Below are 15,568 nucleotides of genomic sequence, written 5' to 3'. Positions count from 1 at the left end.
CTTCTCCCATTGGCAGTCAATTAATTACCTGATTTAAGGAATAGCTCAACTTGAGATACTAGGAGCAAAATTTAGAAAGATAGTGAAAAAATGGAGAATTATCACTGTGAATAATGTAAGTATATGTTTCCTCAGTCAATATTTTCACAAATCACTTAAAAACTCAATTTAAAATTCAATAGGATTTGTGTTTAGGGCTTGGAATTTTAATTGTGCCATTGGATGTCACTGTTAAATAAATGTATAGTCAGATAAACCAGTGTAAACTGTTGTGTATAAAAAAGCACGACTTAGAAGCATATATGACATTCATTAATGATAGATATTAGCATATGATAGTTCAAATAACAGCACTTTTAAAACTTCCAAAACCAGAGTTCTTCTTTGTCTAACACTATCCTATTTTCCTAGTCATACCTAAAAAACTACCATAACAAACCGATTTTTATACTTTATTAAGCTTTGTTCGGACTCATTTAAATGATTACAAACACACATTTAAATGATTACAAACACATTTTGAAAACTCAACCTATGATATACCTCAGAAAATACATGTATGATCAGTAAATACATTGCTGATAATTAATAGCCATCTTTTATCTCAGACAGAATAATCGAGTATACACAAACACATACATATGCACAAATGATATTTTTTAAAAATATTGGGAAAAGATACAACTAAAGGAAGCCATGTATCCATCACATGATGCTTTATGGTCAAACAATGCAACAGGCTGCAAAAGTTCACAGCAAGGCAAACTGGTTCAAGTACTTGTGGGACGTAAGGGGCTTCATGGAAGAAAGCAGAAAATTACCAAGGGCCCGAGTCCTAACAGGGCTTGGCTTTAGTGTCTTTAAAGCTAAAGAAAAATTCATTAGCAGCTTTACAAATAGCAAATTGCAAGCACGAGGCTCCATTAATTCCTCATTCATTTATATTCTACTCACTTTTTGTAATACAAGGGGAACTTTTACTCCAGGGTCCTTCTTCCGGTCATTGTCCAGTAGGACTGAAAGTGGAACTCCAAAAATCCCATTGTCTTCATTGTAAAATAGTTGAGGGAAAAAAAAGAAAGAATCAGAAAAGCACTATCTTATTCCAACGTGTTAAAATCAGAAGAAATCAATCTTCTTAATTACCTCTTCCTTTTACTTTCTCTGTTTTGTTTCTCTTCAGTGGAATTCCAAAGGCGTCAAAAAAGGCCGTCAATTCAATCAGAGAGAGGTGGCGGATTTTCTTCATATCTTCAGCAGACAGATCTCCTGCTTCAGTTAGGCCAAATCTGGTTTTCTGAATAATAAATTTCTAAAATACATATTAAGAATATTTATTTTTTAAGGAAAATCATTATACCTCCATTCAAATGCTACCTGGACATTCTAAATCTGTACAGCAAGACATGCTAGTTGCAAATAATAATAATAATAATAAATCATCTGCGGCACAGGCTGCATCATGGAAAAATTATGAATATGATTTTTACAATATTCGTAGGTTACTACTATGCTAAATTTGAAGTGAAACAGTGGTCTGAATATACTATAACATTGCCATCACAATGGCAAAAACTGTTTTCTTCTAAGAATTATCCTATATTGTCAACAACAAACATCCCAGGCTTTGCATGAAATGTACATGCCATGAACACACGTGAGACCATCTAGGTACTCTCAGGAGAGCTTTCTACATATTTTTTGTTTTGGACTGTCAGTCCTTAAATCAGGCACCACCTGTTCTCTTCTGGATAGTTTAAAAGATGGTAAGCAATTCCCAAATTGAAACTGATTGCACATGCTTGCTGAGACAGCAGTTATTCTACCTTAAAAATCAAATTTAGATGATTCCAAATAGTCTTAAAAAGAAAAATGCATAGAAAGTGCCAAATATCCTACTATCAGTTTGAAGACAATGATGTTGTTATATTCTCTATTTCCATACTAGACGTAAAAATATACTAAAACAACAAAAAACCCTTCAATAATCCAGAAATATTGTGAAGACTAGAAGACCCTTTGAAATCAACATAAGTATTACTGCAAGTATTATATGTAATAATAAAAAATGTATTATATAATTAGTACATAATTATATAATAAGTATAACATATAACAAATACTTTGCTGTCAGGAAACCTGGTACGTATTGAAAAAAAGTAATAAAATAGAAAAATATAATAGTGATTTAAATTACAAAGCTTTAAGTACACATTCTCCATAGGGGTTCCTTAAATTAGAGCTTCCTTGGGGTTTTAACCATCCACCAATTCATTTATTCATTCATTCATTCACTCAACAATTGTTCCTTGAAACTCCCAGTATTTAAAAGTTAAACAATAAAATGTAGGATGTGGTTTGAGGCATAACTTATGCTATTAAATGCTTAGTTATTTTACCTTCTTTCTGAGACCAAGCCTTCACATAACAATAACACATAACAACAATATAAACAAGAACCACAATCATTTATTAAGGAATTACCTCATGCTAAACCTCATGCAAGTTCATCATGGTAGGGAAGCTATCTGTACCTAGGTGAGCCAAACCTCAGGAGGTGACACACACTTGGATGAGATGACTATGGGTCAGCAGGCTCCCTTGGACAGCTCTCTCTAAAGATTCAGAGGAAGTCCCCTGGAAACCAGAGTTCCACTGGGTTTCCTCTCTTGGTCCACAATGCCACTGTGCCCTTCAACATAGAGACTGCTTAGGAACCAAGAGGGATTACTTAGCTTTTATGGACCTCAGTTTACTCAGCTAAAAAATGGGACCAATCACAGGGATGATTATAACTGAATACCTAATGTCAGGCCCATAGAAGGCACTCAACAAATCTTACAGTTCTTGTTCTGCCCTCTTCTTCCTCTCCATCGTAGGTTGTTTGTCTGCGAATGGTCCAGGCCCCCTGGGGTAGACCATGCCAGTTCCCTTTAGCTCTGAACCTACCTGAGCCCTGCTCATCATGATGCCTGCCCTAATCGGCACAGAATATTCACTGCTCCATATCATGAACTCTTCACAAATGCATTTATTGAGTAGCAAATAGACAAGGTAACAGTTTCTATATCGGGCTTTCAGGGCATTATTTATATATATGAAGCTTTCAAGATAATGAAGTATGTAGCACTACTTGCTCATCCATAACAATATTATAAATTCTTGAATTTAATTTTGATTAATTTTAGTGCCTATCCTGTAAGCTCTCATTTCTTGTTGTTAGGATTGTGGCTTTCTGCAATAATCTCTCTGATATGTGCCTCTAGAAGCACAAGTAGGTATACAGTTAGAATCTGCATTAACCTGTAAGTAAGGATATAAAGTGAATGAAAGGACATAAGCCAGGTGGAAATCCCATTTCAGCTATACGACAATATTCATGCATACACCTTACAACTCTTTCTTAACCCAGGACTGTCAGGAACAGCCAGGCAGGGTGTGCACTGCACAACAGGTGCTGCCCGAGTGGTGCGTGACACCGCTGCCCAGCCTCTTTTCATCCTTTGGGCACACACAAAGAAAATCCTAGTTTGTGCCCTGGGCAGTGTGGTTCAGTTGGTTGGCGCATCATGCTGTAGTCGAAAGTTGTGGGTTTGATCCCTGGTTGAGGTGCATATGGCAAGGCAACCAATCAATGCTTCTCTCTCATATTGATGTTTCACTCCTTCCCTTCTTTCCTCCCTTCCTCTCTCTCTGAGAACCATTAAAAAATGTCCTCAGGTGAGTATTAAAATTCCTAGTTTGTACCATAGAGAAATCACAGGAAGCTACTGGAATAATGATAAACAGTTTTACTTACAATTAAAACATAGTCTTCTTTCTTAAAATCTGACTTCTTAAATTTATTTCTTTTTGGAGCCTCTGTAACCATTTCTGAGTAAGATACTTCAAAGGACAGCTCTTCAGCTACTGGTGGAATGCTCTTTTCCAGATAATCATCATCTGAGAAAAAAAGATATAGAATATTTAATATTTCATTTAATCAATCAATACCATTTACTGCAAAATAAGCACAAACTATTTATGACTTAATTCATAAGCACATTAGAATGTGTACAATCAAGGAAAGGCATCAGACTCCCCAGAATGATTTCAGTTAAACAGCAACATAATGTCATCAAACTTCCATATAAATAAATTTCTGTAATGGTTACCTAAACAGATTTTCTATTTAATGGGATGTTTTCAATTTTAGATTTTTGTATCTCATGAAAGGCATTGAATATACCTAGAGGAAAGTCCAAACATGGGATATTTCTACATATTATTATGATATTAAAATTAAGCCCATCTAGACCCAAGGTTGCTGCTATTGGGGAAGCATAATTAGAGCGGCCTACTTGTTGGCTTGCTTGCAACTGTTAAGCAGATCCAGATTACTTGTGAAAGAGGCCTCAAATAAGACACCACCCAAGTGAGTATTTTCTAAATGATATGGTGGAGCAAAGGAGGAAAAGATTATGCATCCAGTTTGGCTCTATTAATTTTGTCTTGTATGACAGAACAGAGTGTTTGGAGGTGGAAGGCATGCCTGCTGGAGTGATAGAATCTGTATGGGGAGAATAATACACATTTCCTTTTCAGAAATTGATAGCTTACTTTATTGAGTGCCAGTCCAAAAGCGAGAAGACATAGCTCAAGTTCAATAGGAGGGTGTGTCACTCACCACTCACTGCATTCTGAATTGACTGTCCAGGGTCTGCCGATCCATTGGAATAAACTGGTACATCTGGAATAGTCTCAAGGATAGACTGTGAAACAAGGGAAGATGAACACAAAACATTTACTATAAACACAGTCTACTCTAAATTTCAATCTGATTTATATTTTGTAATGTTAAAGAATTAGAAGCAATTCTTCATTTCATGAAGAGCTTGCATCTAATTTCCTTTGTTTCTTCATTCAGTTCAGACCTATACAGCCCACACAGTTATCTCCAAAGAGAACTATGTCAATGTCAAAATAAGCACATCTTCTTAGCTTGTAAATATTTATTGTTCATGTATTTTCCAATATATAAAAATTACAGTTCGACAATCAGTCTATTTTTTATTCTTGATGCACCTGGTCACACATTTTGTTCATAAACTCTAAGTCATGACATAGCTAGGTGGTTACTAAAAGGGATGCTAGAGCCAGACTGCTTGAATTTTAATCCTGGCTTTTCCACTTACTGTGTAACTTTCAGCAAGTTACTAAAGTCTATTGTTTAGTTTCCTAATCTGTAAAACGAAGATGATAGCAGAACATATTTCAAAGAGTTATTATGAATTTTAAAAGACTTATCCTATGTGAAATCACATGAAACAATGGTACCTAGTACTACATAAGAGTTAGCTACTATTAATATATTAACATATTAATTCCTTTACCTGTGATAACAACTGCCAAAAAAAAAGTAAGTTTTCTAGTTTTATCTTCTTATAATAAATTTGCTACTTTCTTCACTGAGATCCTACCAAAGCATTGTGCACCCTGGAATACTATCAGACATCGAGGATCTACCTTTGCACAGCTCTGTGAAGCAAGTTACAGCTCAGGTTGGATGGATACTAATAAAAAGAATTTACACACAAATCCTACCATTTCTATCAATAAAAATTTTAATGTGGGTGTTATCTCACATTATGTGTGCGAGGGTGAAAATCTTATTCTCACATTTATGTAGCAATAACTGAACACCTGCTTCATGATGGATGCTTTGTTGTGCTACAAATTGCACAAGGGAGCCTCAAATTCTGAGCCTGCACTGTTGGTTTTTTTTCTCCGATTTTAATTCAAAGGAGATTACATACTTATTGTGTAAACAGCATGTGAATACTGCTATGTTATTAAAACATAGATGACTAATAGGTAGAAGAATAAAAAGACAAAAAGATCTAGGGCCATACAATTCATTCATTGTCAGTCAGATTTTTGGTGACTTTAAAACCTAACACTATGGAATAAAGATTATCCATATACTAAAATCCTTAAAAAGATGTGGGCCACTTTTGAGTGGTTTCTTTAAGTTTCCGAAAGAAATGTTTTAACAAACTTTGAAATAACTCCCCCATGGGACAGAACACTCAAAAATTAGAAGACATTTATAAAAGGCTTAAAGCTGATGGTTTCGGATAGTTTAACCTACTAAATGTTAATTTCTTTATCTGTAAAGTGGAGAAGCTGGCCTACTGGGCTGAATGAATGCCAGCACTTTGTAAATTATTCTGGGACTTTGTTGGAGGAAGCAGAAGTTTAAATTGTGATCCTTGCTCTTGACTATTTATGAGGAAAACTGAGTAACATTTATAAAACATTATTTAAAGATAATCAATCCACCGTTAAGAGAGAATTTCTATAATACAAACATAAGTGTTCATTGGAGAGTATTGGAGAGGAAGGTGTGGCCCAGAAGATTTTACTAAAGGTGGTTGAACTGGCACTGGAACTAAAGGAAAGATGAAAAGGATGTAAAAAGGCAGAGGAGGTGGGCAAAAGCATTCAGGCCAGATGTGGAAATATAAATTTCAGGTATGGAACTGTCTGAAGTATTTCAGCTACAAGGGAGCATAAAGAGACTAGTTTGCCATGAGTTGAGGCAAAATTAAAAATTATGAGAGATAACATTAGTTAAGATGGTTTGTTCAAATTGCTGAAGGCTCTGAAAGCCAGGTAAAGGAGCTGAGACATTCATGTGTTAAAGCAGAGGAATGACATGGTGAAAATGAAAAAGGAAGATGGCCTGCCAATAAATGGACCTTGAGTTTTGAAGTAGATTGAGTAAAAAGGCTAGGTGCTTGGTATTCGGTTTTATTTTTTCAATGTTTTCATTGTATTTTTTTTCCATTACCATTCAGTCCCCTTGTAACTCCCTCACTACTGCTCCCCGCAATCAACACACTGTTGTCCGTGTCCAAGAGTCCTTTTTCTTTTTGCTCAATCCCTCCACCCCTATCCCTGCCCACTTTGCTCTCTCTGAGTCTGTCTCTATTTTGCTTGGTACTTCAGTTTGTTCATTAGATTACACATGAGTGAAATCATATGGTATTCAGTTTTAAAACATCTATTCACCCATTAAACATAATAACACCAGTAATTTAAAAATTTTACTACTGATTTTAATCTATTTAAAGTATAAATGCCTCTTCCATTTAAAACAAACTCTCCTGGCTTGTCTGTAACAGAACCTACTATTTTCCTATGCGTCCCACCACAGGAGTTTCACACTGGGGTTTCAAATGGTAAAGAAAACAACATTTTCCAGCCACCAAGGCTTGCTCTGCTGCCCAAAACATACTAGAACTGGAGAGTAGAGTACGGGGGATTATCATTTTAAGTTCTAAATTACAGAAGGTCTGCACTACCAGCTTGAGTTCTCTTAAAACTAGACTTTGATTATCTGATATTTCCTTCACATTAAAGAAACATCATACCATTTTCGTGTTCATTACTTACAGGAGACGTTCACTGACTCAAGATGTTTCTGACCCTCCTGATTGGCTGCTTGGTTTTTTTCTCATGGTTTGAGTCTATATACTATAGCTATGTGTTATAACTTTATGTACTAAAGCTGTCTGTGCTTGAGTCAATACAGATAAGTTTCCGCATCTTCCTCTTCTGCAACTGAGATCAGAACTGTTTGATCCACACTTTGCAACCACTGTGCCAAATTCCTCAGGGATAAACTTAAATAAGTCACATTCATTGACAACTGTGCAATAAATTTTGAAATAAAAAATAACAATTACAAAATCTATCTAAATGTAAATTCATAAAGAAATTCCGATGACATCTTGGATTGAAAATTAAATCATACTTAAAATTATAAACAAAATGTTAAAAACAATAAGAACATTAAATTCCAAAAATCCATGAGAATAGCCAAAGTACTCCAGGATTCTTAACCTTAAGTGCAAATAAGAAAGGTTATAAATAAATAAAATGTTTATAATCCAAGAGACAAGATAAAATTATCCACGTAAACCCAAGAATGGATGAAAAATTAATAAGAATTAAATTAATACAACATAAAAAAGTAGACTTAATTAATTAAAGGTAGTGATTTCTTTAAAAATTCATGATATGGGCAACTATTTATAGTTATGATTGAAAAAATTTTTTAAAACCATAAATTTGAAGAACAAAAAAGGAAAAATAGCTATCTTCACAGAAAATTTAAAATTATACACCTAAATAAATGTGTATATACATTTGTGTATGTTTAAAAACATATATTGAAACACTAAACAAATTGGAACAAATATATATTGCCCAATTTATACAAGTTGGGATTGAAAGGACTATAGTCCCTAAATAACATCAATTGAAAAATTAACCAAAGTATTATGCCTACAATGATGCCATGCCTTGGACATTTTATAAACAAATTAAAATATAAATTTATATGTAATAGATTTTACAGATTGTTTACACCAATATTTAATAAATGGCTCCAAAATACTGAAAAATATTCAAAGTGCTCAACCTATTTGTACCAGGATTAGCACAGCTCTGGTAACAACAAAAGAAATTACACACACAAACACAAAAACCCCACTTATTAGATTAATGGTTAAAAATGCTAAAATAGTAGCAAATCACATTCTGTAGTGTAATAAAAGAATAATGTAACACAACAAGAGGGGTTTATATAAGGAACAGAATTATAGTTCAACATTAGGAAAACCCATCACTAATTTCCTGAAGTCATTGCTTAAATAATGAAATAATAATTCATTTTAATAAATGATGAACAATCATTTGATATAATTCAAACTTCATTCCTGATAAAAGAAACCTAGAATAAATATTCTCCTTGGTGATGAAGCTTAGAAGAATTCGTAAGAAAATTGAAAACTTATCTAAAGATCTCCAAAATTATTACTCAATGTTACAAGTGATTATGGTCAGTCACTAAGATAACTAGAGTAAAAACCTTTACTATTTCAGATAATATCTGCACAGATTATAAAATCAAATGAAAAATTCTTACAAGTAAAAATATTTTTCATAAAGGAAGCTAGCTGTAAGACACTTTTGTACAAAAACAAAATAATTGTTTTTCTTATAAATGAGTATCTGCAAATATAAACTGAATGATATAATTAATACTCTACCATTAAAAAGATGAACAAAAACTATTAAGTGCCTAATATGTAACCAATAAAAAGATGTGTAAGAAAAAATGTTAGAAAATTATAGTTTTTTGAAGGATAGATGATGTAAAAATGGAAAGACACAATCACTGTTTCTAAATGAGAAAACTCAATATTTTAAGATGTGAATTCTTTCCCTGACATTAATCTTTAAATTCAGTAATATTCTCAGGGGAGTCCTAAGGAAACTTTTTTAATGGGAAGTAATAGTCTTATTCTAAGCTCATCTGAAGGAAAACATTTCTGAGAAGGGCAAAGAAAATTTTGATGCAGAATGGCAGTGAACTTATAACAGATTTAAAATTAAACTATAGAGTCCCAGTAATTAAAATAGACCCTCTATCTATAGACATTTCATGTATTGTAAAGGTTCATTTCATATGCATAGAAAAGATGGAAGATTGAAAAAAGTATTCATCAAGCCAAAGTTATCCCTTTGGAAAAGATAAAGTTAGGTTACCTACTTTATACAATCCCATAACATAAATTCCAATGTAGCATATTATCAGGAGTCTCTGCAGTCTTGGAGAGGCAACAGTAAAATGTCCCTGGGTACTTATCTAGGCAGGTCAGATTTACCTTTGCAGAAGTCATGGCCAGGACCTCTGAAGCCCTTGCCCATGCTTCACTGAATTACTGGAAATTCTACCATCTAGAAGAGAGTGGGGAACCAAACTACGGTGCCTGTGGCTCATATAACCAAGAAGCACGGGAAGCAAAATGTATTTATCTCCTTGTAAGATGTTCTAGAATGATTTTCAATGAAGGTACATTAAGGGTTAAGCTGGCATCTGTGGGTTAGTCTGACAAATAACTAATTTGTTTAACATTTCTACGTAAAGATACTCTGCGTAACAAACCAAAGTCAGTCATGTTAGAGACTGGTACGAATGAGACTTTTTTTTTTCTTTTTTAGATTTTCTTGCTGAAGCTTTTATTTATGTCATTATCAATATTCAATCAGTTTTCAGAAAACAAGATGAAAATAAAACCAAAATCTGAGTTTTTATCTTATCCCAGGGAACTCTATTTAATTCACATAAAAGATAATTTATTTCTCCTGTGCTCTCAAATTTTCAAGAAGCCTATTTGCAGACAATATGTGTTCAGTAAGTATTTGTTAAATGAATGAATGAATGTATGAATAAATGAATCAAGCAACCAGATATGTAGAAGCTGACAGAAAAAAATAAAGATATGAAAAAACATGACTAGCATCAGTCTTCTTTTGTTCAAGATTTATTTGGTATTTTAGCTGGTATGACACTTAGATACTTGACTGCATTATTTATATGTTGGCTTTTCTTTTTGAATTATATGGCAATGTACACTAATCTGAAACACATAGTACACAAAATAATATCTTTTAGAATAATTATGCACAAGACATGCAATATTGTATTTATACATTGGGTCCCAGGATATGACTGATTCGAGAGGAAAAAAAGTTGGACTAGGCATGTCAGAACTGCCATGGAAAAACCTCAAAAACAAGGCCTATCCAACTGGCTTTTCTTTAGCCATTCAATTGTGCAAATATACTGCTTTAATTTCTGCTTGGTGTGTACCTGGAACCAAAAGCCTGGGGTGGAAAAGTCATCTAGAGGCAGATGAGGGGTCAGACTATGTCAGGAAGGTGGGGAGGAATGACTCTGGGCTTTAAGCAAGACATACAACTGTCAGAAAGATGAGTTTGAAGGTATAAACTATAAAGTCCAGGAGATGATTTAAGGGGCTATTTCAGCAGTACAGAAAGATGATGGTAAGTTTCTGTACTAAGGAAGTAGTTGTAGGAAAAAATGGGGAATAGAAATATTCTAGAACTACTCAACATGATAAAATCCACAGGTGTCAGTGATGGGCATGTAGAGGGGAGAGGGTAGTGAACTTAAGGCTAATATTTAAGTCTTGGGCATATGAGTACCACCTGCTGAGGCAGAACATAAAGTATCCTAGGCAAAAACTTAAAGCAGGAATCCCCAGTCACTAGAGTACAGCACAATTGTGTTAAGGTATATTATAGGTAAATACTCACTTCCAGTACTTTAATTAAAATTTACGAATGACTTACTTTAATAAGTAGCGTGGATTGGAGATAATTATTTGAGACATATTCACTCATTTTCATTCCAATGCATGGTGTTAAATGGGAAAGTAAGGGCTGAATGTATAGCTAGTTGTGGGTAATTATCCTATCTATGCCAACGTCTATAGTGTTATTTTTAAGTTACTCATTGGCAAAAGTCACTCACATTATTTTATTTATGTGATCAATGTGCAACAAAACAAAGCAACTCCAAACCAAAAACCAAAAACACAACAGAAAAACTAATTTTCGTGGGGCTAACTAATAGCATTATCTCTGAGAACAATGGGGATATACTGGGAGTGTGTTGTGCTGGTGAATGTTAGCTATTCTGTGCCTCAGAAGAGACAACAGAGGAGAAACTATTGCCCTGCAGGAACATCTGAATGTGCACCCTCCTTCTGTCTGTCTGAAGTGCTATCTGTTGTTGTCCATCACCTTGCCATCAGACAATCGCTACCTCATCCAACAGGATCTCTCACTTCTTCTGGTCCATTATATCAACCCCTGCCAGAGCACCTGCACAGAGGCACCATGTGGGGATTCCCAATGAAGGTGGGGAGAGGGGAGATGATAACAGGTTCTGCTATTCAAGGCCAAGTGAGTGACTTCATATGGAGTGGAGGGTTTGCATGAGTGAATCCTGAGAGCTAAGGCTGGAGATGTAGGTAATAGTGGAAAACCTTAAATATCAGGATGAGACGTTTTAATTTATTCTGTAGGTAAAGGGATTTTGGATTAAGATGGCAGAATGAGGCCAGATCATGTGTGTGAACTCAACTAAAAGGAGAAAAGCTAAGGAATTCCCCCATGCTTGATACACATAAAGAACATACTTTGGTTTATGGCTGCAGTGGTATTAATTTTGGAAGTCCTCTTTTAAACTGAAATCTACCCATTCCTTAGCTTGGGGTCTCCTTCCTAATTATTACAAAGTTGATGGGTCTACCAGCAGCCATGGTTTTCTGGCAATTTTAGTTCGAGTTTTTCTTATCTGTTTTGAAAAAACTGCTTCTTTTTGCCTCGAATTTGCAATTTTGCCCTGACATGCAATTATTTTGGCATGCGATGACTTACCACAGAGTCACTCCTAGGAAGTGCAAACTTCCCTTCTTCATCCTGGGACCCATCTGACAAAGTAGTACTGTTGAGAGAAGCACCATCTGGCTAAATGGAGAGATGAAAGTACCATTCTTATTCAGGCAAATATTTTCTAACATGTTTGTGCCCTCTGCTTATGTGTACTTATTTAGATATGTGTGGCAATCTATCAAGCTATGACTGATTGGGCCCAAACAACTGCATCCAGCCCTCAGGGATCATTATTGTGAGCCACCTAAACAGCTTCTGACAGTGGCCACTGTGGCAAACACTTCTTTTGCCTGCCACAAACTCCATTTTCCTTAACAATATCTTGGTTTTGTTCCAAGGACTTAGGTATTAAACTAAAGAATTTGATCTCCAGGTTCTTCTGCAGCTAAGAGTGGTGATGTGACAAGTATAGCCAATGAGGTGTCAGGGTAATTTTACCAAGAGTCCTTCCAGAAAAGCTACAGCTTTCCTGAACAAAGAAAACAAGGTCAGCTGACGCATGTTCATGACAGCACATAGATGAAGGCCTAGAACTGCCAAGCATCTTGTATGAATAAGGATGATGCCCACAGGGAAGAATGTCAGACAGATCAGATGTGGTTGAATCCATGCTAAGGGTCATCACATAGCTGCTCTGTCAGACTTGGACCACGTCTCTTAATGAGAAGCAAAAGAACTTGTAGTTTTCTATTATATGCAGCCAAACACAAACTTAACTCGTCTAATCTTATTTTTTTTAACAGACTCTAAAACTACCTTTTTCAGAGGTTAGAATTCAGTAGCAATAGTACCAAATTTTTTTTTTTTTACTTATAAAGCTGGAACTAAGAAATTTTGCTTCAGGATACAATGGCTTTACTGAAATTCAAGGTATAAATATTCTTACCTTTACTAAAGGAAAGGAACCTGTTACAAAATTGAGTACAATCATACTTAAGAAAACATACTATTTTAGCTTTTAAAAAGCTCTCATTCATCTTGCTTGACTGTGTTTTCTAAATTTTCTATAGATAGTATGCATTACTTTATAAAATGAACAGAAACATTTTTTAAAGAAACAAATAAAGCACAAGAACTAGTAAAAAGATTAAGTCAAGATGGTGAATAGACAATCATATTTCCTTCCACCCCAAACCACTAAAAACAGTAGAAAACATATTTGTTAAAGGAACAGATTTTGAATAGCACTTTAAACCAGTAAATAATTCTGTAGCAGATCAACTGATAGAAATTTCTAGATAAAAAACAAATAGAATAGGTTTGATAAAATAAATACCTCTCCCTAAAAGTAGAATTAAAATAATAAATTTTTTAAAAAATTTAAGGGAAACTTGCAGGGAGGGAAGAGAAAAACAAATAACATAGATTGTACACATAGCAGAAAGGTCTGTGGGCAAATAGTTAAAAATGTTTACAAAAGAGGCGCCAAGTAGATTTCTCTCCCTTAAACATGTAAATATTAATATAAAACCCCCAAAACGCAGTCTACATAAAATGAACTAATTACCTTGGGGGTATGTTGGTTTTTAGATGAGTATAGTGATCTAAGAGAGGAAACTTGGGAGGTGAGAAAAAAAGACATGGAGGGGAGACTGGAAAATAATATCAGCTTTGACTTGAAGTAATAAATTAAGAGTTCTTCATTACCTTCATTGGTTTTGTATTGGGGGAGTGTTTACTAAGCTACCTGCCTCCTCCATGCAACTTAAAGTTAAGTATACCCCACTCCCTCCCAAGAACATAATTTTGGCCTTTTGGGGAAATTGATCTATTGTAGGGGAAACACACAGCAATTTCCTACAGTAATCAATCATAAACCAGTAACTGCAGAGAATTTAGGGGCCTGGAGAGCTGTAGTTCCACCTGAAAGTGTGGGATCTTTAACCTTGTGGAACACTTTCCGCCCCATGTCTTCATGGATGGTGTCTGTGGTAGATCATCGGGCCTTGCTGCTCTGACAGGATTATGATAGATAGGGCTATTGGGGAGGGACTTGGAGCTAAGCCAGAAAAAACAACCAGGATCCAAGGTCTTGGTCAGAAGCTCTCCCAGCCCTGGAGGCAAAAGCTAAAACCTGAGGATACTTGCTGTCACCCAGGGAGAGATGTGCACTCCCCTGGCCAGATGGTGCTCTCATTCCGGCAGACATTTCACTGTTTGCATTACCTATTGCCTCACATTCCAAAAGCTATTATGTTCTCCACACAAGATGTTTACATTTAGAAAATAACTGGAAAAAACTAAATATTTACATCTTAGTTAACTTTGAATTACTGAAAAAATATTTAAATGGTAGTTTGTTATTTTTCTTTATGAGCTCATCCACAAGGGCTAAGGTTTAGTTGATAACATTCTTCATTTAGGACACACATTAAAAAACAAACAAACTAGTATTTGTTAACATTTCTGCTTGTAGATGCTTTAAAATGATATAATTTAGTTATTTTTAATTTATCTATTAAATTAGTCCTTGCTGAGCTTAAGAGCTATGAACAATGGGAATGTGGGTATCTGTGTTTGCCAATAATAAGCATTTTACCCAAGAGAAATGAGCATATCCTTTTTTTATATTACATGAATATTCATGGAAGTATTACTTATAAAAGTTTAAACCTGGAAACAATCCAAATATATATCAACAGGTGAACAGATATACCAATATAGTTTATTCAATGAAATAATAATAGTAATAAAAGTACCAACCTTATAATACAAGCAATAAATAGATGAATATAAAAATTAGTATTACGAGTAAAATAAGCCAAATGCAAAAGTGCATATTATATTTATAATTCCATTTACATGAAAGATGAAACCACCTTAAGGCTTGCCTCTCTGCAAGAGTGGGAAGACACTAGACTGGAAAAGGTCTGAGAGAATTTTCTGGGGCAATAGGAATGTTGTATATTTTGTTTGACTGTGGTTACATAGGTGTAAACATTTGTTAAAGCTAATTGAATTATACACCTAAAATATATGAATTTATTAATTGTAAAGTATACTTCAATAAAAAAAACACATCACAGTAATTTGACTCCTTAAAAATAACTGAATTATTTTTTTACAGTAATTTATGGATCATTGCTATAAATCAAGAACCTATGATTATACTAATTGGTACACCAGAGAGAAAAAAGCTGTTCCTGGGACAGAAGAACGAGTTTGATGAAATTTACAAAAAGTGTGAGATAAGCTAAAAAGTAATACATTAATGACCAAAAAAAATTACTAATTGGAAGATAAAGTTGAAGAA

At 34.6% G+C, this 15,568-nt stretch overlaps 1 protein-coding gene across 1 annotated transcript in view; it reads right to left on the bottom strand.

Annotated features, from left to right (window-relative positions):
• Positions 1-15,568, bottom strand: part of ARHGAP28 (Rho GTPase activating protein 28) — an 86,626-nt gene that overhangs the window by 52,190 nt on the left and 18,868 nt on the right. Inside the window, exons 4-8 of the mRNA XM_090285147.1 lie at positions 12,301-12,390; positions 4,667-4,751; positions 3,800-3,942; positions 1,147-1,312; positions 955-1,046 (exon numbers count right to left, since the gene is read on the bottom strand). Coding sequence (XP_090141273.1) covers positions 955-1,046; positions 1,147-1,312; positions 3,800-3,942; positions 4,667-4,751; positions 12,301-12,390 — 576 coding nt within the window. The remainder of the gene's footprint in view (positions 1-954; positions 1,047-1,146; positions 1,313-3,799; positions 3,943-4,666; positions 4,752-12,300; positions 12,391-15,568) is intronic.

The sequence above is a fragment of the Furipterus horrens genome, unplaced genomic scaffold, assembly GCF_987537825.1.
Source record: "Furipterus horrens unplaced genomic scaffold, mFurHor1.1.pri manual_scaffold_8, whole genome shotgun sequence".
Lineage (NCBI taxonomy): Eukaryota > Metazoa > Chordata > Mammalia > Chiroptera > Furipteridae > Furipterus > Furipterus horrens.
Note: the sequence above shows the minus strand (reverse complement) of the source record. Positions and strands in the feature narration are given on the sequence as shown.